The sequence below is a fragment of the Chlamydotis macqueenii genome, chromosome 3 (assembly GCF_036417535.1).
Source record: "Chlamydotis macqueenii isolate bChlMac1 chromosome 3, bChlMac1.mat, whole genome shotgun sequence".
Classification (NCBI taxonomy): domain Eukaryota; kingdom Metazoa; phylum Chordata; class Aves; order Otidiformes; family Otididae; genus Chlamydotis; species Chlamydotis macqueenii.
The window spans coordinates 26,767,535-26,794,666 of record NC_141558.1 but is presented as its reverse complement, the minus strand read 5'-3'; the positions used below and the strand labels follow the sequence as shown (position 1 = coordinate 26,794,666).

At 37.4% G+C, this 27,132-nt stretch overlaps 1 protein-coding gene across 5 annotated transcripts in view; it reads left to right on the top strand.

Moving 5' to 3' along the window:
• Positions 1-27,132, top strand: part of BMP5 (bone morphogenetic protein 5) — a 57,950-nt gene that overhangs the window by 14,674 nt on the left and 16,144 nt on the right. For 4 of the 5 annotated variants that reach the window (XM_086743785.1, XM_086743784.1, XM_086743782.1 and 1 more), the window contains 3 exons: positions 9,029-9,221; positions 15,012-15,160; positions 25,596-25,793. In XM_086743785.1, coding sequence (XP_086599911.1) covers positions 9,029-9,221; positions 15,012-15,160; positions 25,596-25,793 — 540 coding nt within the window. The remainder of the gene's footprint in view (positions 1-9,028; positions 9,222-15,011; positions 15,161-25,595; positions 25,794-27,132) is intronic. The other variant, XM_086743783.1, reaches the window with a different exon arrangement.

Sequence of the window (27,132 nt, the reverse complement as noted above, 5' to 3'; positions counted from 1 at the left end):
CTCCTCAGAAGTTATGTTCCATCTGTATACTTCTACAGTGTCAAAACAGTTATAATTTACACCTATTTTCCAACCATCGGATCCCAGAGGTATAGCTTTTGTTCCTACGCAGTTGCAGCTGATCCCAAGAGGGACCTTTTTTTCTGTCATTTGTTAACCTTGAGGTTGTGTTGATCTGACATCCTGACTTCCACATACAGTCAGAAACCTGGGAATAATTGTTAGTTTTCTTTGTGATGAACTGTGATTAGAGAAAAACAAAATTAAATATAAGAAAAAATGGAAGTCTATTGACAGATGCTATCAAAATGCTTGATAGCCCAAGCAAAACAGACATTGTTGAAAATGCAGACAAGATTAACAACCTTGGGCACAGTGGTGTAAGGATTAGATAATTTGTCTACGCATTAGCTCAGACCTACATAGTACAGTGATCTTTTCTCTGATCTTTACTCTTTTTCAAGTAAAGATTTATTTATCACTGATGAAAATGAACAAACCCAAAAATCTGGTAGATATGTATTTTCAACATAGACATTTTTTTATTGGAGTGCCCTTGTAATACAGTGTGACTTAAAACAATGAAGAAATCACAGGGTCCTTACTTTTTACATTCAAAAAAAGCAAACTGCACGTGATCATTTGTTCATTGCCTTCTCCCAGGCCTTTGCTTGTAATGCTTCGATCTTTTGGCACACATTACTACTAACAGCACAAAATAGGTCCAAATATGACCTGTTACTGTTAATCCTAGAAGCTGTGACCAGCTGGACTTTCACCTTCAAAATTTGTGGAAGAAGATTCAGCTGAGATTCATTCTAGAATTTAAAAGCACATATATGCAGTGTATCTTCTGTTGTGCTTTGTGCTAAAGCTGAATAACTGGAGTGAAAGTTTTGCACTGAGGGATACAGTGCATTACACTGTCAAAACCAGAAGAAAAATTAGATTTTGAGGCATCACTATGTCAACTATTTTTTATATTATGATCATGATAATATCCAGGCTTAGACTCTCATAATTCTATTCACTTCCAAAACTCAATCTCTTTATTCTGGTTGCTTACTCCTACTCTTGCACTGTCCAGGATCAAACCAGCATAAGGAAAGCAGGGTGTTGCTTTTCCACTTATTTTGTATGAACGACTGAAAGCCTTCCAGCATTTAATTATTATTGGAGCAGCTGCAGCGTAGCACTTGTTTTGACTTGTTGAGAAGTACATTTAACTTGGAAGAAGAGTAAGTTAAATGAGTAACACATATACCAATGAAATTTTCAACAAAATATTGACTATTGAATGAAGACCAGCAATTTCATTAAAACACCTTATTTATCCCATCTTTTAGTGTGAAGTAAAAAGGCATGGTAAGTAACCTTGTGGTGAACAGAACATCTGGGAGATTACACGTGAGAAAGCCAAGTGTAGTTATGCCTCTTCAGTTGAGGCATTTCTTTATGTCTGTGCTTATAAAAGTTGCTGGCAGGCACTGTTAAACAGTTCCTGGAAACTCTTTCCTGCTCAGGGTGAATGCTGAAAGCTTTTAATTATTAACTGAGCTCCAATTCGTAAAATAATTCATGCCAAAAAAAAAAAAAAAGAAATTTATCATTGTACATATTAACTTATATTCTACCATGTTTTCATAACTTTCATTATTTGCCTAGTGACTGCCTACCACTTACTAAAGTTGAATACATGGCATCTACGTTTTGAGGGGATTAGAAAGTAGAAATCATGTAATTTCAAAGTCCACCTTAATCATGATTTAGTGTTTCAAACTATTTTGACTTTTTCAAATGTGTATTTTATTAATTGGTAAGAATCTGTCAGATCTTATTGACTACAAAAACAAAATAAAGAACTTATAATTTTAAGAATAGAACAGTGCTTTCCTGATCATTCTCAAAAAATGTAATGCTAGATACTTGAGTAAGATACATGAATATTCTAATTTATTTTGTTATAAAACATAAGATGTTGTAATACATTTCTTCTGTGAGGGATGAAGAAAGAAAACCAATATGTGTTTGAAAAAAAGTACAAGCAATGTATTATTCTTTTTTTTTTTTTTTAATTATGGCTTTCTTTTACATTCTTGCTCCAGATTTTGTTACAGTCACTGAAGGTTTTTTCATTTATTTTATCTTGACTTAAATTACTTTGCAATTCATACAGTTCAGTAATTCTGTGCAATTATAGAGGGGATATTCTACCATTAAAAGTCTGGATTCAATAAACAATAGATAATTTTTCATTTATTGAAACTGCCATTAACTGCACAGTATTTCATCAAACAATTTCAAAGTGTCCCTAATTTAGTTAAGCAAAATAGCCAAATTTTGCTCGTTGATGTCAGTAACTGACTGAAAAGAAATAATTTAGTGAAATAACTCTAAATTTACAGCAGTGTAACTTGCTTCAGAATATGACCTAACAGGCTTTCTGCTTTGTGTTTTAATAAGAAAGTATATTTTATGTAAAAGCAATTTACATCATTCTTTCAAAACCACATCTGTAAATCTATAATTACTTTAAATGCAACCAGGCTAATAATAATAAATACAGAGAAACTCAAATATACTGTACTGCAATAAAGCAGTTCTTAAAAAACAGAACTGTTGCAATGAAAAAAAAAGTAGAGTTTCTGGAGACTTGCTCTCCCTAATTAAGCAAAATTCTCACTGATCTTGGAAATAGTTTTGCCTCAGTTGGAAGGAGATTAGAATTTAGGTTAAAATTCTGACAATGAGTTTCATGTTTAAGCTAGGACACATGTGGAATGTAATTTTGGGGACACCTATTTTCAACCCCTGCCTATCTTTTTGACTTAAAGGATCCTTATATGCCTGCTCTTGGGCTTTGAGTAGGAGCTGATCCGTTTTGATCGGAGATGAGTTCCCAAAAGATCTCAGTTTAGAAGGTAAATGCTGAACGTCCCCAGGACACAAGGACAGACATGACTGAAGCCTGTGCAATGTATTTTCCCACCTCATCATAGGGAGGGAGATGAGGAGGGAAATTAAAGGTTACTAAGCCTAAATCACCCACTTTCCTCAACTACTTGCTACAGAATGTGCATGGGTGCACCAGTCCTTCCTTGCTCTACTGATGAAAATGGGTAAAAAGAAATGCAGAAAACTTGGTACTAAAAGAACAAGCATGTGGGTGTATGACTCTGAAGCTTTGTAGGTAAAACACTCAGCTGAATGATTATCTAGTAAAAACCCAATATCAAATGAATAAAAAAAAATAGATGTGGGAACAAAAAAATTATTTCATTCTCATTTTTACCCTCAGTGCCTTCAATTCTTCTGTGCAGTGGCCAAGTGTCCTGGCATATAGGATATGGTCATCAAAATGAAGATGATAGGGATTGAAATGTCCTTTGACTGAGCAAGGGCTATCTCTTAGTCCTGTTCTCTGGAGCAGCAGATGACTAAATGTGAAATGTAGATAAACTCCTCTGTTCTTCTTACTGACTGGTGCAAGGCAGTTGAATCTTAACAAACAGAAGTGTCTCCCCACCGACTGTATCAGGAAGCCATCTCTGGTGTCTGAACCAATCCTTTATGGACAGGTGACTATTTTTATCAATTTCAATCTCTAAGTCAAAATAGATTTCCTAAGTCCAGATCAAGATTCTCACCATTCTATAAAACAGATTAAATCTATTAAAGCAGTAGTGCTTAGACAAGTATTTACATTGTCTGTTGTTGTTTGTTTTTTTTTAATAATTACTTTGGGAAAGTATTTTTCATCACACTTGGACTTTAAAAATCCAGTTGATTTAAAACCTTTTTTGGAAGACTGTAGTCCTTATTCAAAGGCCAATGGGCAGAATGAAAAGGCTGCCATTTTCTTCCACAAATTTGGAATTAGATTTTGCATTTTTAGGACTTCCAGAGTAAAAAGATGAAAGATATACTTGCTGATATAAGCTTAATCTAAGTTTCCAGGGTTAATGTTAATTTTCTACAGTGTAAAAGGCTAAACAATATGACAAACCTTTAAAATATATTTTAAAAAATCTATTATCTGGTCTTCTCAACTGATAATGATGTTCTGATGAATGTGCTTCTTAACTTCGCTCTGATGCACTTCATTAAAATATTTACACCTAGCAGAGCTCTTTTTTTGAGAAAAAGAATCCTTCATTCTGCTCTAGGATCACATCTTTTCTTCTATCCACATGCCCTACAAAACCTTTGTTGCCTTATTTTGTAAAAAGTGAGTAACTTTAAATAGTTTAATTGTGGAATAGAGAATGTGGTTCTAGAATTTTAATGTTGGAGAGAAAAACAAGAATGAGGTAAACAGTTTTTTGATGTCTGTCTTTTCACAGTAGCACAATAGCTAATTCCTAGGCCTCTGACCTTTTAGTGTCCTGTAACAGAGTACTTGCATTAATCTGTTGCTTATCTGTCACCTACCACATTTGATATTTCCAGCCTCTGCTTTCAATTATCAGTCATTAGAGGCAGCACTGAGTAATTTCAGGAGAAAACGCCTGGAACCTTTGACCTGTTTTTGTCAGATAACCACAAGTGTTCACTGTAGATAAACTATCATTTAATTATATTCAAGATGTAAACGAGTGCATTTGTAGTGTATCAGCTTACTGTAACCTTTATCACCTTGAAGTGATTAAAACTGACTGGTTTACTTAGTGCTTATACAAAGAATTCAGAGTCAAACAGTGAAATTCTGTGAGATTAGTGTAAATGGCACCTTATAGTTAGGCCCTCTTTAAGACCCTCTGTTTTGCCTTGGCATGTGTACTTAGTAGTTAAACAGTGACATTAATTTGATTAGTGAGGCTTCACTATTTGTGAATCCAGTTCGGATCCTGGGATCTTACATTTTTAAATCGGCTTATTACAACATATCTTGGGTTTGTTTGCCAGTTTGCCAAAGAAGCTTTCACTTTCCCTACGTGTCAACACATACCAACCAACCTCTTCAGCAAAAACAAAGCACATGTCAGTAGGGAGCTAATCACTACTGAAAGAGCACGTCGAATAGGCCCTCATGCACTATGACCTAAACTCAGTGCTAGCACTTTTGACGTTTTTTAAGCTCAGTCAACAGTTAATCAGACATTTATAGCTGAATTGGTAAAATACTGATTACTTATTATACTGTCCATCCGTATATGTGCTTTGCATTTTTTTTTCCCAGAAGATGAATACTTCTATTAATAAAAATTAATGCATGATGTTTTCTCTTTGTGTAAAAGATGATCCATTTTCCAAAATATCTTTGTGGTGTAAATTTGTCTTCATTCTTTTTAGAATGGGCTTAGTGTTAATACAGTATGAATATTTCATCGGAAAATATCATTCTTTCCCATCTTACACACAGGTGTTTGCGATATTCCCCCAAGCCATGATTTGTCTGATGTAACCACAGTGCTGAATGTATTAGTTTCAGGTGGTATAAAAATAACATTTTTTAAAGTTAATGCTAAGAATCCTGATCAATGAAAGCAAACGAAGAATTTCATTGTAATCAGCATTGACCATAATATTCCAGTTATTTTTTCTTGGAAAAATTGTGTTCCTCCAATGCTTAAAAAAGGACTTTCTGATTCTCTGGTCAACTAGTTTTTAGATGCTGTGATCAGTCCCACAGAGATGCATTTTGGCAGATGAACTGAGCAGAGCTGGAATGACATGAGAACGCTCTGGAAGAAGTGGACACTTCAGAATCTTAACCTGTATTTTTTTGGTCTGCCAGTGTTGAAAAGTTATTGCATGTGAAGTAAAAGTATTAGAGACATGGTAATGCCCCTGCACTTCATGCCGTTTCAGCAGGATGGAGAGATACCCTACAGAGCATTCACAGTCTTCCCCGACCAGGCATTTATCAGATGCAAAAGAGATCGAGAGTTGTGTATTATTTTTTTGTATTAAAATACTCAATATCCTTAAATAACATTTTGCTTTTATAACTTGGCTGTTGTTCTAGCCATTAGTCAATATTGCAACATCTCAGCCACTGCCTCTGCAGTCTACTATGTAATACAAGATCTTAACTTGTCTAAATTTGTTACAGTTGTTTTTATGTTTTGTACGTTGGCTGATGGAAATTTGCAGTTTGAGATTCTGACTTCACTGTGGAGAGCAGGACTGCCCTGGATGCAGGGTTTTTCACGGTGTTCAGTGACTGCTTCCTACAGACCTTCATTTCTGTAGGCTGTTGCTACTCCCAAGTCCTGGTCTGTCTGTTAAATGCTGTCTTGATCCAAAGAAATTTTGAACTTGTGTCCCTTTCAGATGGCAGTGCTGTCTCTTCCTTGGGTATACATGGAAACACAGATAAGTACTATCTGTGTGAGCTGTAATAATCAACTTTGGGCTTGTCAGGAAGTGGCTATCGGTGTTCTTTCAGCAGTTGTGAGTGGTCCTGAGAGAACTACATGATGCTATCCCAGGGTGTTGTAGAGGTTTCTGTCCAAACTATAAAATACAGGGAGAGAACTGTTGTTTCCAAATTAATGGTACTAGTTAGAAGTTACTTGAAGGAAACTAGACAAAAGGAAACCTCAAACCCAAATGAAAGCAAAAGAGGCCAGGAGTACAGGCATTTAAACATTTTATTCAGTGTCTAATTCTCCAATGCTTACTCACAGTGAGAAGTGCTTAGTTACCCACACATGCTGGTAAACACTTGTTGAATAAATACTGACGAGAGATATCAGAAAGGGTTGCTACATTAAGTCTGCCTTTAATATATTTTTCATTTAAAGGTTATTGATATATCTGTTTGACGTTAGTTGTAAAATGCTCAGTTATAACCTTAGAAACTTGCAGCAGACTCTTTGCATTAGAAAAATCTTCCCTGGTTCAGTGTATTTGCATATGCTAATCTCTGCCAAGTTCTCTCCAACATGAAAGGCTTTACATGGACATTAAAAAAAAAAAAAGGAAACAAACCCCAAACCTCAAGTCAGATCTCTGTATATATCTCACAGTTTAGAGGCGGGCAGTGGAGCTGCTAAATAGCCTGTATCCTGTTTCTCCTCAGTAGCAGCCCATTCATCTTCAGGTACAGGGCAGCCGGTTTACATGCTTCTGCCTCTTTTCTGCTTTACTTTTCTTACATAGTGTACAACGGCAAACCATGTAAGCGAAATATGCACTTGAGCCAAGGAAACTTCACAGCAGACAACTTCCCTTTTGTTGGCCTGGAGAAAGTTCGTTTTCACTGAAGATAAAGTGTTCCTATAGCCTATATATTTTATTTTTATTTTTGGTGATTCTTAAGGTAACATAGATTTGTACATTAAAAAAAAAAAAAAACCTAATGAAAACAAGGATATTTTACATTTCTGAAAGGGTGAAAGGGAAGTACCCTGCAAGGGATTAGCTACCTGGCCACAAGCAGCTTAACTGGTAACTACTGCTCTGAAAAGAATGTGAATACTTTTCCTTCAGTATCTCTAACTATGATATGTCCATAACTATACCCTTATATAGCAAGCCCAAAATGTTTGGGTTTTTTTTTCAGTGCGTTTCTATTTTGTAAGACCACATATACAGTATAATAATACACATATGCAGGTTTATATATAAATACATATATATATATTTATATACACATACAAACATACATGTGACAAAATTGTGTGGGTGTATACATATACATGAGCCTATAAGTATAAATATACGTATATATTGTAATAACATACACAATTTATTATTTATATGTGTAACTATTAATAGTATAAATACACATTTTTTCCAAACTGACATTGTTCCTTCCTCAGATTCAAGGACTGTTAAGATTAAAACTCAATAAAAGAGTAGAAGTTACAAGGGGGAGTACTTAGTGTAGCTGGGTGCAGTCATAAATGTTTAGTTGCTTATCTGAACCAAATCCCAGCTCTGAGTGTTTTAGGCTTTCTCCATGATCAGCAAAGCAAACCTATTTCACAAGGCAGGTGGAACTTCTCCAGAAGTGAGAAGTTCTGTCTTCCCGCAGAGCACAGCTGCTTCACAGGTCAATGATACATCGCACTCTGTGGCAGTAGAAACTGTGGATCATTTTCCTTTCCACATCCGTAAAATCTGAGGTATTAATCCCATAAGGTGGTCATCAGCCAGTACTGTGGCCTGTAGGTTCCCTTGCCACATCAAAACACGTATTCCATTGCAAAAAGTCGCTCCTAACAGGATCAGAACAGCAGCAGACAGTGGAATTAGCCCCAAATCAGTGGCAAACTCAAATAAACTAGAATACTCTGTTTCTCCCCCTTAAAATTCTGTAGAATCCTGAATGAAGCCATGATGAAGTCATTTTTTTTTTTTTATTTTAAATTGTGACAGTGTCAGAAGCAGTGGGAGCTGCACCTGCCCACCCACAGCAGGTTTGAGGGGACTTCTCACCCCAGGAGCAGCCCAGCTCCCTTTGCTGTTGGCTTGCCAGAACCACTCAGCCCTGATTCATTGCTCCTTCTGCTGACCACCAGCAGGATGATGCTTACGACGTTAGAGTACAATGTGTTAATTTATGTGATGTAAGCGCTTCTTAAATATATCGTTTTTGCAGTGCACTTTACTACCACTTCAGAATTTATTGCGTTAAGTGGAAATGAGCAGTACTAATCTCATCTGCCTGTTTATTAGTGGCAATTAGTGTTTTCCAAAGTTATCTATGGCTCTGACATTACAACTGCTGTGCTTACTGGCTACATTGAAGTCCTAAATCCGTTCCCAGCTTTTAGTTTGTCCATACTTTGAGTTACTTTACAAAATGCCCTCTTTCAGCTTTTTTTTTATATTCTTTCCACTCTAGCTTCTGGAATTTGTATAAAAGCCACTGAGATTTTTTTCCTTTTGAACTGAAGACATTGGGCTGGTGGAATTTCCTTTAACTGGAAGTATGTCTGGGCTTGTGGTTTTATTATTTGCACAGTTTTATATTGTCCTGTTTGTTTATTCCCAAGCACAGGGAACGCTCCATTAATCATGGGAAACAGGCATTTGTTTTACCTCTTTAATTTACATTCAGCTCTTTTTCTCACAGTTGAAAGAGACAAGGACTTCTCCCACCAGCGAAGGCACTACAAAGAGTTTCGCTTTGACCTTACTCAAATCCCGCACGGAGAGGCAGTGACAGCCGCTGAATTCCGGATATACAAAGACAGAAGCAACAGCCGCTTTGAGAATGAAACCATTCAGATCAGCGTGTATCAGATCATCAAGGAATACCCAAACAGGTACCCTCTTGGCATGAACGTATCACATTTTGAATAATGTCTTGTGTTTCCATCTTAAGTAGGGAAAGAGTAGCTGATCATAAGCGTACCCTCGGCAAGGCATCGTTGCTATCACTGTGGCTTGTGAAGTATTAATTCCTAGGCAATGACAACAAATACTGAGCAAGAATAAAACTTATCTTCAGTGTAATTTATTCCAGGTTTATGGAGAGTTACATGTCCAATCTCACGAAATAATCTGCCCATGCACAGAGTGAGTGAGAGTTTGTGTTCTTAGTGAGCAAATGGTGGAGTCGTATGCGCAGTCTGTCTGGATTTGGGAAATGCACCATTTGCTGATGCTGAAGTACTACCAGCCAAGATTCATGTAGCTCCTTAAAGGCAGATAGGTTGTTCAACATTGTTTACAGTTGAAGGAGTGTGTGTTTTTTGCATGTGTTTTAATATTCTGCCCAATGTAATTAAAAGATGAAGTCATGCACTGACTTTAAGATGACATATGCACACTTAACACATGCAGCTCACCATAGCTGAAAATTAAAACAAATTTGATGTTGTGCATGAGCAAATCTCTGAATCCGAGTTTGCAGAGATCTGTGTGACATGTTTCCAAGACTGCAAGATCTAAGTAAATGACCAGATTTCACCAGGCAAAGCAGCTAAATACCTGAAAATCCCCATTAAAAACTAGTAGCAATTCCAAGACACTTCTGAAAAAAAAAGTTACACACATTCAAAATTTGGTTTTTGAAACTAAATCAGTATACCTTTTTTTTTTTTTTTAGAAAAGCAGGAAAAAGAAAAGGTTTTGTTTTGATATAAACAAAAACTTTTCCTCATCTTGGATTAGATAAAATATTTCTATCCTGGGCACATTTAGCAAAAGCAAAGAAAATGGCAGCCTAAACTTGCAGAGTGTTCTGGAGGAAAAACATGCCACATCAGCAGTTAGCTCCAAGGCCGGGCCAGAATTCAAATCTCTTTTCTATTCACAGAAGCTTGATCTTGTACCTTCCAGGTGAGATCTCTGAACATCAAGTTATGATTTTTTTATGGCTATAAACAAGGAGTCTTTTTATGTCAATGGAGCAGAACCAGCAGCAGGGAAAGCACTCATCCTTCCAGAATTCCTTCTGGTTTCTTATTAAATTTGGTCAGGAACAAGAAAGTGTGGGATTTATTTTAACCTCTATCTTCAGCTTGCAAAAATTCTTTTGACGTAGGTTCTAAAAGAAAATTCTTGGAAGAAGGAATGAAAGCGGAAGGAATAAAACATATCTTTTTAAAGACCACAGGTCAAGGCTAGGGTGATGAAAGCTCTTCACCTGCAAATTCAACAGATTTTTTTTAAGAACTAATGGGAAAAGTTAGTTTTTCTGATCCATTTCATGATTTTTGTTTTGTTTTTTTTTTTTAATGTTTTCCCAGTAAGTGGTTTCTATTTTATTTTAGAGAAAGAAAAACTGCTTACTACTCTGAAGTAAGATCACACTTTAATATTATCCGACTTGTTAAAGTGACAACCGTCTCTGTGAAACCACTAAAGAATGCTCTTGATTTGTTTCAATACATAAGCATAAATTTAGAAATGTTTTATACTTCCATTTGTAAACATAAAAGCCCCATGTCCTCTAATGGAAGCATGATTTTGGAAAGGGAGACGTGAAATGATATATCACCCATTTAATTTTACCAGTATAACTACAGAAATATCAGATGTAAACTAAGTGTTTCCCTCCTGTTGTTGATTTTGCCAGTCTCTACACATATACAGACTATGTAGAAGCAAATGCCTCAGTGGGACAGGATGGGAGAAGACCACAAGCTCTTCACTGTTCAAGTTAGAAACAAGGAACTTTTCCCACCTGCTTCTTGATACCTCCAGACAGAAAGAGCTCCCTTTCTTTTTTTTCTTTTTTTTTTTTTTTTAAATAAAACCACAGCTTTTGCTTTGGGGACCAAACTTCATTAGTGTTATTCTTAACTTGGTCACCTCAGATTTATCCTATATACGTACATGAGATTTTAGGTGTAAAATTTTCAGAAGTTGCAACTGCAGAATGTAAGGGTGAGAGAACTATGAGGGTAGTGAGGCACTGGAACATGTTGCCCAGAGACATGGTAGATGCCCTATCCCTGGAAACATTCAAGATCGGGTTGGATGAGGCATTGATGGGTCTAGTGGTAGGTGTCCCTGCATCTTGCATGGGGGTTGGACTAGGTGACCTCTAAAGGTCCCTTCCAACAGGAACAATTCTATGATTCTATGATGTCCCACACTCCTTATTAGTGCTATACCACATCACAACTGATGAGTTTGACCCTGCTTCTCCACCCTTCTTTGCTCTGAACAGGAAACATGGGTGTTTGACATGGCTCTGCAATCCCAAATGTGGTCTTGCCATGCTTTCAGGCAAGAAGTGGTCAGGATTTAGTGTTTCTGAGTTGCAAACTAAGGATTATGTTGTAGTCTCGTACATTCTTGTGTTTCTGTGGCAGCAGGGCCGCTGAAGTGTGTGTGTGTATTGAACTTGCTCACAGTTTCCTGCAATGACAGTCTTTGGGACTGAAGTTTTCTGTTTGTTCTAAGTAAGCGTGTAAAGCACAGCCCATGGCAAGGCAAACTTTCCTACACAGCCCTGCCAATGTACTCCTACCCAGATCTTTTCTCATGATGAAAGTAATGTAGTCCAACAGGCCAAATCCTTGTTCATGATCTGGTGGCAGCTAGCCACTAATTTAACTAAACCCCAAGGATTCTTCCTGCATTAGGGAATCCTCCAGTGGCATTAAGATACTAAAGCAGCTTTCTGGAATGAGGCGAGAGGTGAAGCAGCATTATGGGGATGGCCTATTACATAGTGATCATGATTTGATCTGGTCGAACACTTTGCTGGGTTTCAAGGAACATATAGATGGTTTATTCCACCTTTATTTCCTTAAGTGACCCAGGAGATCTGGAGCTTCTTAGACATTCTGCCCGCAGCCTCTTTGTTGAAATTCTTGACTGTGGTAGCATTTCTGCTATACACAACTGGCCGTTTGGGACCAGGCTGAGATCACTAAACTTAAACAGCCTCCATAAAGGTAAAGCCAATCAGCTGTATTCTGCTTGAATGTGTTCACTCTTGCATTTTGGGCTATTTACGACATAATGCCTTACTTTTTTATTATGTGTTGTGGACTATTTTTTTTTAAAAGAAATATTTTTTTTTTAATTAGAGCCAAAATTTGCAGCTGTTTTTCATTTTAAGTGTGATTGTTTTTTTCTTCTCAGAGAATAAAGGAGAATTTTAAAATTAAAAATGTCACAGAATGTGATGAGAAGTTTGAGTGAATGACACCAGCTAATGGGGCAATCCTGATCCCAGAGCTCTCACTAGCTCCTCAGGGGTCAAGTTTTCACCCTATATTTATATAAATTGTGAAAAAAGTTGGAGTTTTTCCTGACAAATAGTTTGAATTTCTGTAGTAAATTGCTGTTACATGGGCTAAATCATTAGCTTTGGTCCGGAGACATTTTCTCTGTTCTACTATGTGTTCTGAAGAATCAGTTCTAGTTTTCTCTAGGTACCCATAACTACTTTTTTGTTCATTTGCTGAATTAATGAATAAGAACAATCTGCCTCTTTGAGTCTATTACATTAACTGATCACTAGGCTTGTAGGAAGGCAGACAAGAAAATTGACATATCAATACCAAAGACATTTTGGTGTGAGTTTCTGCTGCAGAACAAAATAACGAAGTCACAATAAGGAGAGATCCACAGGGGAAATTTGTCCTTCATAGGGATTTCTGGACTGTACTGTTATTACTCCCCTGTTCTGATTCGGCATATGAGACATTGTGCATCCTGACTTTTGAGAACATTTTGTATCAGTCCTAGCAAAGTTTGGAGCTGAAAGAATCCATATGGGAAAACAATTATGTATTCTAGAAGGTCACAAGACAAATGTGAAATTATAGCGCTGTGATACTGTAATATTTTATATTACAAACAATTTTACATTCTTCTACTGAATGATACAAGAAACATTTATAAATAAATGTCTTAAAGACTGTCACATTCAGAATTAAACCTTTCAGCTTTAAAGTTCCGATAAAACTGCTTATTAGGGAAAAAACATCGGCATTTAAGACTCCAGAGAGTACTATTTATGAGTTTGTGGTACGTTGTTAATTTGTTCAGTGCTAGCGTAGCAGGTCAGGCTCTTTTGAACTGTAAGACTGTTTTCATGTTAGCTCCAGAGGGAGAACGTATGTTTTCTCCTTGTGTGGTCATTATCACAGCTCTAATAGAAGGAAGCAATAAGAGCCCAGCAAAAGATTGTCCTTTAACAGAACAAAAAAATGTGACTTGAAAGAAAGCTATTTCAATGTACATTTTCTTTAAAAAAACTCCTCCTTTATAATTTCTGAGCTCTTTAAATTGGTTCTGCAGATATTTCTCACATGTAAGTAAACAAATGCTTGTCATAGCTCATTTGCTCTTATTTTCCCAAGTATTGAACAATCACAGTTTCAAGAGCTATACGAGATGTTTTTTTGACTATCAGACCTTCTAGGTCTATTTACAATGTTTAGTCTAGATAAGACAGTAACTTCCTACGATGTTGTTGTGATTAAGCAACATAACAATATGGTGACAGGACCACTGTAATTTTAAATCCACTTTTTATACATGAAGCCTATTATTTCTGTCTGTTTTACCTCTTTAAGCTTATATTCATGCTGTCTGCAAGGTAACAGTATGATTCCAAGGTCTGTGTAAGCCAAGTCTGTCTTTAGTTGATTTGGACAGTTGAAATCTAGAATAAAATATTTTTTCTTGTCTATTATTGTTTTGATTACTATTTATGGCAGAAAATAAATAGATTTCTGTAACTCTAGATTTAGGTTTTAAATGCTAAATTGTGAAAATAATTTTTAATAATGCATGCTGCCTTGTAGAAGCATGTAAAATGAAACTGATGAGAGTTAAATATCTTGGGTTTACTGTGGTGATTGTAGTAAATTGTTTGTAATACAGATGTGGTTCTGGAATCAATTGTGTCAGGAGATATGTGAAAAGAGAAGAAATAACCGATCCATGCTAAACGTTTAGCAACATGATTATACTAACTCCTCTGAGCAGCCCTTCTGAATTACAGGAAGATTTCATAGGAACGAATTTGAGAATATACCAGGGCACTGAGGGTTAAAATGTAATAATTGCGTTATTGAATAGATATATAATTTCTACTTTGATATAGAGACTTATTTTCTAAACATCTATACTAATATGAAACTGTCTGAACTGTAATCTATTCATGTTTTGTCATATGATATAGCTGCTGTCATATGTTATTAATAACAGAAATTTTTTTTGCAACACTATACTTTTGAATTTTAGTTGAAACTGGAACATGGTTTTGACATTTTTTGTCTTTTACACTGAATGGTTTATAAAAGTTAATCTTCCTGAGACATTGTAGTGCTGAAAGATGAATCCTTCATACACAGCCTCAATTATATATTTTGTGTATTTATATCAGGAAGCTGGATTTTTCAGGTTTTCCAAAGCTGTAGTTTTCACATGCTGAGACTCATTTCGGAAAGGCCTCTGAGGGAAAATGCCTATATTATACTTAACAATTAAATGTTAGCTACAGCGCATGCAGTACTGTGTCATAATGAGGATATGTCAAAAGATTATTCATTTGGACTCCGGGAAGTTATTGTCATCAAGGAAATTAAGGACAAAAAATAATAATATTTGAACACCTTAACTCTCTATTTTCTTTAACTTAGGGATGCAGACTTGTTCCTGTTAGACACAAGAAAGGCACAAGCTTCTGATGTGGGCTGGTTTGTGTTTGACATTACTGTGACCAGCAATCACTGGGTGATTAATCCACAGAACAATCTGGGCTTACAACTCTGCGCTGAAACCGGGGACGGTAAGATCATAACTGTAGATCATGATGCCACATATGCTCTTGTCATCTCTTGCTGGGAACATTTTCTGGACGGGTGTTTTTTAACTTGACTGGATGACAATTCACTGAGAGTTTACAAGCAAAGAACACAAGTCTTATCCTGCCATAGCTACAGTCTGCAAGCCTTCTATTATTCTTAATTCTGTAGAATATGGCAATTATAAAGCTAACTGAATCAAGTTAAATTAAATGAAGTTTGGGATAAAAGCTCCTACATACAAAATTAATTTCCATTGTAATGTTCTTCCACTGATGATTACATTCAGGAAATTGAAGCAGATTAGGGGAGCTTTTGTTCTAGAAAGTTTCTAAAGATTTTTCTGGGCTGAAGCGTGGAGAAAGGTATAAAAAAACCTCAGGACTGTTCAGGAGGTACCTCATAGCTGCTGGTACTGGTGTTGGAGAAAGGTGAATGACAGGGTAATGTGGGAATTGGCTTTCTATAATGCGAAAAAAAAACAACCAAACAAACAACTTGTTTTATCTTGAAATGGGTTAAAAATTTGAAATTTTGAAAATTTTAATTAGCTGAAAATTAGAAAGAACACTATCAAAACTGAAGTCAGAGCTGTGGGGTTTTTAGTACAAATTGACTATGCTACTACATTATTCACAGTTATGCTCTTCATTAAAAAGTGAAAATGCATCTCAATGCATAACAATATTTTTAGAAGAAATGTTCTTTACTTAGACTTCTTTAGAAACTAATAAAAAGAGACTTATATACAGTTTTTTTCTCTGATGGCTCACTTAATCCATACTACTTTACAAGCAAATTTTCACATTTAGCTCTTTCTTGTCAAAAAGCTTTTTGTGTCAGAGGTCAAGGGATCTATGATGCCAGTTAATCTAAACCTTAGCTGACATAATGTTAATGAGTAGCAGAAGAAACCCTGGTGTAAGGATTCATTTTTATTTTTTTTTGTTCTTTCTTTGTTCTGGCTACATCTACATTTTCTCATTGTTTTTGATCTGAATTCTCCCTCAGGCTCAGCTGGGCTGTGAACAAAGCCTCTCATACTTTTTCGGCAAGTGCTCTGGCTGCTGGAGAGTTATGCAAAAACTGTCCTCCTTCAGGCACGATGCCTAAAAAGGGAGTTGGCAGGCTTGAACCAGAGCAGATGATCATTACACCTAATATTGCCTATATGGTCAGAGTACAGGCAGTGGAAAAGGGAGGCAGCAATACAAAGTAGACCATGTTGTTGCTGCACTCAACCAACCTTCAAAGGCACCGCACCTGAGCTCGGGCTGTACAGGGAGCGGCCCTGCTAGGCGGCCTGATTTTGTGAGGCCATTTTTAAGCCCTTAAAAATTCTGGAGAGGTGACACCTCCGTCAGGGATCCAAATTAGGTGGACTGGCTTCTGGCCAGCTTTCCTGCTCCAGAATAAACTCTGTCCTTGACTTTTTTTTCCAGGAGATTCAAATACAGAAATTCTTGAAAATTATTTACCCATGAAAGGCAATCATTAAGAAACCCTGGAACCAGCAATTTGTTGGTTCTAGCCTCAAAATCATATCCATTCACTCAGTAAACAGCAGGAAAATTTGTATGGGTAACAGGAAACCTTTAGGTTAATACACTGAAGAAATTGTAAAAGAACAGTTTAGGTAAATATTTCCCCTGTCCTGCTCCTAAGATCAGAAAGGTGATAGGTAATTTTCTATTTTAAATTCCAAAGCCACAGGCAGCTTTACCTTCTGCACCTCACTTATTTGAGTTTCTCCACACAGCTGCCTGGGTGAGGAGGGAATTCCCCTCTTCCATCACTTTCTGTTCCCTTTTCAGTTTATTCACACAAGAAGAGTGCCCTTCTAGGGACTAAAGTTTTAAAAACTATAAGGAAGACCTTGCTATACCAGTTCGCTTAGCATAAGGAAAATCATCCTTTCATGCTCTTACAATTTTGCTCTTAAGGCTTTGATTATTTTTATTGGGTTGCTGTTACTTCTGGAAGCTATTAGAAACACCAGCAGCTGAATGACATGTTTGTGTACAGATGGAACATGAATTTTTATACATGACTCAGTATGTAGTGGACTCAGTTTGTAACCCAGAGAACCCCACCCACCTTTCCTCCAACCAGTTTTCTGTGAAAGCTCAGAGACTGGTTCAAATCAACCGAAAAACCTTCCCTTGGCTCAAGTGAACTTTAGGCCATGCAGGTCTGAAGCACGTTTCTTCATGCCTTCCGCTGTGCATTGAGTTTATGGGAGATAGAGGAGTTCTGCCCCAGTACCTAGAGAGACGTTTATGATAACACCTGATCCATTAACCTTTCCATCACAACAGACCGTTAAAGTAAATGGGATTCTGCTAAGTCAGAGGATCCCTGCTCGAGGTATTTAGGTGCTGCACTGGGCCCCTGGATAATCAAGTCTGTAAACACATGCTAATTTTTAGATTTATTTATACAGCACCTTTAAAATGGGTAGTCAATAATTACTGAGACTCTAGGGTGCTGCTATATTGTTATCATTATCATTAACAGTAATGTTTCTCACAGTTATCTTTCAGTGACTTTTTAGGCAATTACATGTGTAGATATACTTCTTTGGTGATCCCAGAAGATGGTGCATAAATAATAATAATAATGTCTACGTAAGGAATAAAAAATATTTGTAACTATTGAATATAGCAGTGTGATAAAAACAACTTTGGAAGAATGTCTGCTTGTTGTAATTAATATTTTCCCTCCTTTGAAAAAGCTGGAGAAGTACAAAAAGCCACATGACATTGGAATGTGTTTTCTTTTTTCTTTAAGACAGTATTTGGTATCATACGTCTCATTTTAGCATGAAATGTAGACTTTTTCTCTTAATGGGACGTTTTATTTTGAACAGTAAGAATAAAGGTTTGCATGACACATATGGAAGCTGTCAACATATAATGCATTGTTTCCCTGGGGCTGTGGTAAATTAAGGATGAGGGGGTTTTTATTTCTTTTTTAAATGTCTCCTCCAGCATCCCCTTTTGGCCGATTCCCTCTTTTTGACACCAAAACTCTCCATTGTGTTTAAAACGAGAGGTGATCATTTTCACACTGATGGAAGTGCGGGTGTTAGGTGAATTGCAGCATAAAATCAATGCAGATGCAGAAACAATTCAAAAAGCTCCATGTGACGCTTTTCCTGTATATATACCATATGTCTCCTAAGACTTAAAACATGTTCCAGTGAATCAACACCTTTGTATTAACATTTAACATTTTTGTAATTGGAAGTTGGCAATGGTTTGAACATCACTTTTACTGGAGGAGTATACATAGCTGCAAGAGTATTCCCTTTGCTGTTTTTATCACTGAAGTGTGAGCCTAGTGCTGTCTACATAAAATGGGAGAAGGAGATAATGTGTAACCATAACTATTGATGATGCACAGAATAAAACACGTTCCAAATACACAGCTCTCAATACAAGATCCTGGGTAGCCCCCACAGCCATATAGCTCTGTGCCTTTTCTTAGATTACTGCAGCTCTCAGTTATTTTCCAGCCACCCGCACATCAGAGTGGAAGAAACTGATGGCAACTTTGAAAAGCCCAAGCTGACTAAGGTGATTTCTGTTTCCACATAGCTGTATGGAAGGTTTCTTTGTGTTTTCTTGAGATGGACAGGCAGCTCCTCAACTCTGACCCTTACTTCAGGTATTTTTTATTCATCAGAGCAAAAGGAAACTGGAAAGAAATAGGTTCCTTGATCCCAGTGAAGCCTGGGGAAGGCAAATTCTCTCTCCAGCATGTATTTGGGTACACTCCGACATGTGTCCCCTGGAAGGGAGTTTGGCTGCTAATCCTACATGCTGCAGGAAGGATTGGTGAAGTCCTTCTCCAGCGATGATGGGAGAGGTGTTAAGAGACACACTCTCTCTTTTTTAACTTCTTTCAGCCTGGGCCTTCCAAGGTCCCATTCTCCTACAAAACCTCCAGAGAAGCAGCATGCCCACATGCTGCAGAGGGTGGCTGCAGAGGGTGGCTGCCTTGCCTTCAACCCACAGTGACTCGTGGCAGCACCCTGGCTTCTTCAGGTAGTTGGCTACATACTTTATATTGGCCTTGGCCTCACCTTTACAACACTAAGAGTTATCAATCTCATCTCAAGGTTGCCACCAGTCAACCTTGGCACCTAACTTCCACAATCACGGTAGCCATCAACTGCTGTGGAGGATGTTGCTGAGTTGTTACATTTAAGTCTCTTGGTGGATCTGCTACTTGCAAGGCAAAGTATTGGGAGTGAGTTCACCTTCATTAGTGTCCTTACAGTGGGGGAATTTAGGATATATGTATTTATATTGATATATATATGGAGTTTGGCAGGCAATAGCTCTGCCTAAATTCTGAGCCATCTGGAAGCCATATAGCCATGTTAGCACAGCACTGAACCTGAGCTAATATATCCTGCCCCTCAGCGGGTTTTATTAGCTTGGGCTCAAGCACTGCCTAAGTACAACTACATGAGTTCTGGTTTAGAGCTGACTTTGGCCAAAGTTACACTAGTAAATTAAACATGCTCAGGAACACTGTGGTGTGAAATGAGCCGGAGGGACAACTTTCTCAGTCTCCAAAACAGAGTGACCCCATGGCAGATGCCCCCCTGGAAGAGGTCCCTGCAGCACTGCCTTAGGGTGCTGGGAACCATGCAGTGGAGCTGGCATAGGATGTAAGTGCACCGGGAGCAGCCTCCCACTCCAAGCAAAGCCGCTCCAGTGCCTGGGAGCACTCCTGGGCACTCTTTAACTTACTCAGATAGGTGTAACCCCCTGTTCCCAGCTGGATCAAAAATACAGTCAGCATTTTCTTGTGTCTGCTTGTAGGGAGCAGTGTGAACACACCCTTTGTTAGTAAGGGCACACTTAATTTAAGCAGGAGGGTCAGGGAGGTGAGATGGACACCTGCTCCTTCTCCTGCCACCACTGCAGGCTGGTGGATACTGGTCCATGCTGTAGGGCTGTGCAACTCCCCCTCCACCCTGCTCCCCAGACAGATGAAGGATACATCTGCTTCTCAGCACCAGTATTGTAGAGATAGTGACATTTGTGTTTTGTTTAATTCAGAAGGCTTTTATCCATTTTATCCTTTAGTGGATGACCAATTAATCTAATCTCTCCTTGTTTTATTGTCTTCCTGAGCACATTTTTAATGGTGCAGAAAAGCCCTAGAACTCCCACAAACCATTCACAGTTTAAGTAAGTTAAATTCAAAAGATAAATCGAGTACTTAGCAAGTGTATTTGTGTATGATTACATCTGATTTTGTACATAAGCATACATGGTACTGCCACATTATACAGCATACCATGGTTCCTAACATGTTCCCAAGCGCTTTCTTCAAGAGCTTTATGAATACCAAAATCAACACAGAAAGATAAGAAAAAAATCCTTCATCTGAACTGAACAAAACCAACAAAATGTAAGACTTTAAAAGCAAAAGCTGTCTTTAGTTTTGACTAAAGCTATGTAGTCTAGGAAATGCAGTGCAGACCATCCAAGATCACCCATTTTTCAGAGTTTCTTAGAGCCTCCAGGGAGCAGGAGAGTTAATAAAACACGTTAAATTTGTTTCAAAAGCATACTTTATGTCCATATAGTTAAACATGTCCACCAAAGGAAAAGTTTGCATAACAGTTTATGTAGATGATACAATAGAGACAGTGTAAAAAACTTTGGAGTTGGAGTGTTGTGGATGTCATATATGGACCACTACATTTGTGTTGCCAGGTTTTCTCTTCTCCTTTTTGTTACAAGCCAATCTCAATCCTTTTGTTTCTGTGAAGTCCCATTGCTTTCAAGAGCACTGTTCAGGCATAACAAACCACACAAATTTCTATCTAATTTTGAAAACTAGCTTGCAAGCTTTCAGACTCAGAGCCTCAGGACAGTTTTTGTTCAAGTATTAGATGTTATTCGACCTTGTATACTTAGGGTCTTTTTCCAAAAGACCTTTCTCAATCCTCATTTCAGATATCACATCCCCCAGTGAGGAAATGATAGGTGTGGCAGCGGAAATTTTTTTTTTTTCAGAAAACTAGAAATGAATTCTCAGCGTCACTAAAATTTTCATTTTTATCTGCAAATATATAAAATAATTACCGAAATAACTACTGTGACCTAGCAGTAGTGGTTAATGTGTAAAATGTGTTTTGTGGCTTGTTGAACACTTTTGAAAGTAAATAAATGCTTGTTTTTCATAACAAAATGAGTGTTTTGCAGCAGTTCAGTGACTCAGGACAAAATAATGGATTTTGGAATCACTCGTTGTCTTGTGTTGCCAGTGTAAATCTGGCCAAGATGCATAATGGCTGAAAGCTCTTGCAAAATTAGTGTTTGCTCAATGCCTTACATAAAATATATACTGCCTGCAGAGAGACAGCCAAGTCACAAATCTTACCACTGTCATTGGCAACCATACTGGCGATGTCAGAAAAAGCCAGCATTCTGAATGTCATGAAAAATGAGGCGATGTCTCCAGGTCAGGACTGTGATATAGATTATTATTGAAAACTTGAAGGGCTCTTGCATTTCCATTTGGAGCAGCTGGAGGGGAAAATGAACTTTTAAGATGGATCTTGATCAGTTCATGAAAATAATTGTATGATACAATTGCATGTGACAGCAGCAAAATGGACATAGTGACACAGCAAATAGCCCTACAGTTATCATCTTGAGCGCTATTATTTACCCTATTCTGTCGGTAAAAAAAAAAAATCAGAATCAACAGGACTGTGGAGGTAGGACCTTTTTATAAGCTGACCTTAAGAGCTATTTTTGAAGTAGCAATTATTTTATAATAAAGGGACAGAATGTGAAAAGGCAAATAATATTCATTCAGTTCAGTCAGTCAAATTGGCACTTCCGTACCACCTTTTATGCAAACTGCTAAGGGCACTTTACTATCAAATAGAATAAAAGCCAAAAATAAGTTTAAATGCCAAGTCAAACAAATACATCTTGCCAAAGACTCAAAATCATATGAATAAGGACTAAGGAGTTCAGCAGATTTGGACTATAATGCTTTAAATAAGTCTTGGTCTCCAAATATACCTGTCAATACAGAGAAGAGATAATAAATTATTATAGCAGGATTGAGAAAAGCATGCCAGAATGTGAGGCATACAAAGGCTCTGAATTGTCCCCACACAGAGTAAGTCCATCTGTTATGCTTATTTGCTTTCTCTAGGTGTAGGGGCAATTGCAGTGCTTAGGTTCAGCAGAGCAGGCACTAGCTGACTGCTGGTTTCTTGCAGTTTCTTCTTCTTTTCTAAAGCCTGAAGAAAAGTATTTGAAATCCTCAAAATTAAAGATATGATGAAAGTATAAAACTTCCATCATTCCATTTTTCAGAATGCTTGATCGTGTTCAATTCTTGTTCAGAGATGCTCAAGAGAAGCAGAGAGACACACCTTCCTGTTTTGGTTTTACCAGTTTAATGTGGGTGAAGCTCCAAGGGAAGGTGCAGTTAAGCAGGTCAGCCTGAGTCACTCAGTTGATTTTAGAAAATATTGCTCTAATACCACAGTATGGAATGACTGTGTGCTGGAGAGATCTGGATTTTCTGTTGTAATTGAAGCCAAGAGTTTTTTAAATGCTTACAAGAAATGATAGTCTAAAACCACTTACTAAAATTGAAGCCAATTAATACTTCTTGCTACAAAGGCCAACTCAGGTTAGGGCAAAATTTTTCTTACCGTATTCTGAAATCCGTAGCACGGACAAAGGCGAGGACTGCCTAACAAGGCCATAGCACACAGATGGAGCTACTGCTGGGGCAGAAAGCTTGATGCATTTCAGAGGCAAGATACTTGGAAATATCTCCTGTTCAGGAAGGGGCAAGGCTTTGTGTTCCTAGACTGAAGGAAATCTCCCACACACACATTTTATATTTTTTTTAATAAAGTATAATAGAAGTTTTGTAAATGCAAACTTTCTTTTGCACAGAAGCAACCTAAAATGGAGACAACATATGTGGTTTGAATTTCCAAACCAAAGAGTTCAGAGATCCTCCTCAGAAGAAATATAGAGTCTCAAGGGCAGCGTATATTTTGATCGCTTTGTCTTCTGACAGTTGCAGTTAAGCTAAGGTATATGATAAACCGAGAGAGAAAGGTTTAATGACGGACCCACAGAAGCCAATAAAAGTTTTTCTGTTGACTGCACTAGAAGTAGATTCAGTGCATATACCATTCATGAATTGAAAAAAATGGGTCCTAAAAACTCAGGTTGGCTGCTTGAAAGATCAAACAAATGAAGGAATAAAGTCATATAAGCTGTTTCTGTGTGTAAAAAGGCTGTGGGTTACAGGATTAATTTTTTATGGTGTATCTCTACACCCTGAATAACCAAGTAAGCCTTAACTTGTGGACTCTTAATAGCCATCTCATTGCTGAAGTCTAAAGGAAACCCAGAGGAAACTTAATAATATTAAAAGTTATTTTAAAGGGAGTTCACATTAGTTTGAAGGATATTTTGCTTCGCACACAATATCCACCATTGTAAATTCAGAGAACCTAGATTTAAATTCAGAAAACTTCCCCACATCTTTACAGCCCTCAGTATATAAATCTAATAGTATTCTTAAAAAGTCCACCAGTAAGGTATTAATCTTTTACAGATAAAATTAAAATTCTGAAAGTCATTGGAACAAAAAATAAAGAAAAATAGTAAAAATATTCCCTCTAGGAATGAGGGGAAACTTGGAACTTTGTGGTAAGAGGCTAGTTTGTCTGTGTGGCAATGAATAGAGAATAGTCTGTACAGTTTTTCATATCTGACTTGCAAGAGAAGATTGGAACATATAGAAACTAATGTTACTGAATTATTTAATAGCGACTCAAACACATGAGAAGAAGAATTAAAGAAACACAGGCCTAAAAAGCCATTTAAAAAGAAATCAGAAGCTTCAACAAATATAGTTTTCCCTTGCAGTCAAAAAAGTAATTATCAAAATTGTTCAGAATATGTTGCCAATTACTCTGCTCCATAACTGCTAACTCTCTCAGTTCTTCTCCTGCCTTTGCAGGGCTCTCTGTCACTGGAAACATCTTAAACCAATTTAAAGTGCTACACCTGAATAAACATGTTGTAAAAGTGTTTATGTATTGAAGTGGGTCAGTTCAAGGTATGGTATTTGGCTGGAACTTCTAATTTCACTTTTTACTGCAAAAGGGCTGCCAGAAGGAGGAAGTCTGAGCTGAATTAATACATTTGTTACAGTGGAAGTAGAATGGAAACTACTTTAACCACAAATCAAACTGCCTCTTTCATTTACGCCAGTGATAGAGTTTTTCTAAGAAATATAGACTCTGGCGTGCGGCCACTGTAAGTTTGTGTTTGAAAAGGAAACCTATATGCTTATTTCTGTAAGGTTTACTCCTATGCTTATTTGCAAGTTCTTTTTCAGGATAATTGAGTTAACGGTATTATACATTTGTGAGGCAGATGCTCCTTCATTGCCCACGTAGCAAACTTTTCCAGTCACTTTAGAAGAATCCCCAGTTCCTGTGCCCGTACCTTCCCGTTTAAAGGACCTCTGTGTCCCCCACCCAGCACAGCTGCACAGCTTCACATGACACTGTCTCATTTTCTGACGGTTGAAGGGCTCTGCATAATACATGTACGCACAAAAGTGTTTATGCTGCCAAAATAAATTCTGTTAAGAGCAAGGGTTTATTTGCTAAAATGTCACTGATGCAGTTTCAGTGACTTGTTTTGCTTTCTTTTCTTTTACTGAGGTTTAGATCCTATAATATAGTGAGGTTACCACACGGTCCTGACTGAACAAATATTTTAAAGAAATATGCACATCCCCTGGGAATGGAACCAGAGTCAATAATGTACATATTTCAAACTCTGTTCTCTTGAACGACTGAATGCCTTCCTACCTTTACTAGTGAATGAACATCAGTTTGAGCAACACAGCACAATATGTATTTTTAAAGCAGAAGTATATTTATTATCCACACTTCTCTTTGCTACCGATTTGCTTTGGGGATATAAGGTTGCACATCTCACACTCAAGTGATGCAAAAATTAGATGACTGCATTATGTTATCCTTTTGATAGCCTATAGATTTTAATGGGCTTCATTTATTTTCCAGTTCTATAGATGTGTACATGAGACTAAATTAAAATACCTGTGTAATGAATGAGATATATAGTGCACAGAGACTGCAATTTTATGCAGTGACAAACTACCTGTAAAGTCATTGAAACTTTTGTAAATTGTTGACTTTTTTTGTCTTTTACACTTTGTTCAACAAAATGTGGTGAAGATTCTTAATCACATAAACTCATAATTATAGGCAAAATCCTTGCCATGCCTCAGTCAGCAGTTAATCTCCCACCGTGGCTTCATGAGGGGCAGAAGTTCACCTTTTAACTTACAATTTCCATTACTTTATAGGTCGAAGTATCAATGTTAAATCTGCTGGCCTGATTGGAAGACATGGGCCTCAGTCAAAGCAACCATTCATGGTTGCGTTCTTCAAGGCAAGTGAAGTGCTTTTCCGTTCTGTCCGAGCAGCCAACAATAAAAGGAAAAATCAGAACCGCAACAAATCCAGTAGTCATCAGGAGTCTTCTAGGATGCCAAGTGTTGCGGGTAAGATGAAGCTACAATTTATTAGTTTGTTTAGAGGAGTTATGGGCATCTCCTTAAACACAGTGGAGTCACAGCAGCTCAACAAGATACTGCTCATTGGCTGAACTGCTAGAAACTTTCCAGCTCCCCTTCTACCTGCCCTCCCCCAGCTTTATTTAAACCTCTTTTGTTATGTTGGCCCTGAGTACGATCTACATTCTCTGAGTCAGGTCACACGTATCACAGGCTTCTGGATGGTGAAATGTCCAAGTAGTTTTGGAAAGGCTGTATCTGGGCTTGAATCCGGTCCTATGTAGTAGGCAACTGCATGAGATCTTTGCTACACGTGACAAAAAGGTAGAAAGAAGGGTTGCACCCCAACTGCTTGTCTAGGATGGAAGCTTCAGCAAAAGACAGTGTCTGGGCTCTTGTTTAACTGCCTTTCAGCTGAAGAAGCCAAGCTGTAACACAAAAATCTCAATACTGAAAATGAGGAAGCTTAATCCATCTGTGAAATCTGTTTATGAGTTCAGATCAACTGACATGCACTGACGTAAATACACAGTGTGTCCCTGAACAGAGTGAATTCAATCCCTTATTTACTTGCAAGGTACTGACAATAATGCGTATGTAAACATAAACGTCGGTCCCATTAGAGCCTGGAACAAGTTTTGCTCCAGCTCTTTCCTGAAATGCTCCTTTCAGCTGGAGACACAAAGTCAGTTCTAAAATATTCTCACTTTTTAACAGAAATTTCTACTTTTCGAGGACCGTATGTGAAAATGGATCTTTCTAAAAGCATGGCAGATCTAATACCAGCATATAAAAATCTTGGTATAGGTGCTATTCCTAAGCCCCATGAATGTCTACAAGTAAGCAAATTAGTATTTCATGAAAAGAATTAATCCCTGGAGTGCTACTCATCTATTTGAGGAGAATTGTTATGAGCATTATGCATTACTTATAGACATCTCAGAACCTCAAAAGCAGCAGATTAGAGACCCTTCTAAGGTAATGCATAAGCCTTTCCCTGATCTTCTGTACAAGATGAATTTTGCCTTAACAACCACCAACTGCTATTGAGTTGGTAAAGAAATCCTAGAAATTATTTGAATATCTTTCTAAACTTATTTGAAGTTTATCTGGTGCTCTATTGGAATAAAATCCTGCTTTAAGGTTAAAAATTAGTATTAAAACATATGCTGAAGAAAACCTTTTTAATTCACAGCAATGATTATTACTGTTTCAGTAGTGAGCTTAATTTTATTTGCATGTGATGTATAGGTAGAAAAAATACTATGCTATTTCTCTAGATTCTGCTGAGGACCTGGAGTATAGTTATTTCTGAGGCTTAGAGAGA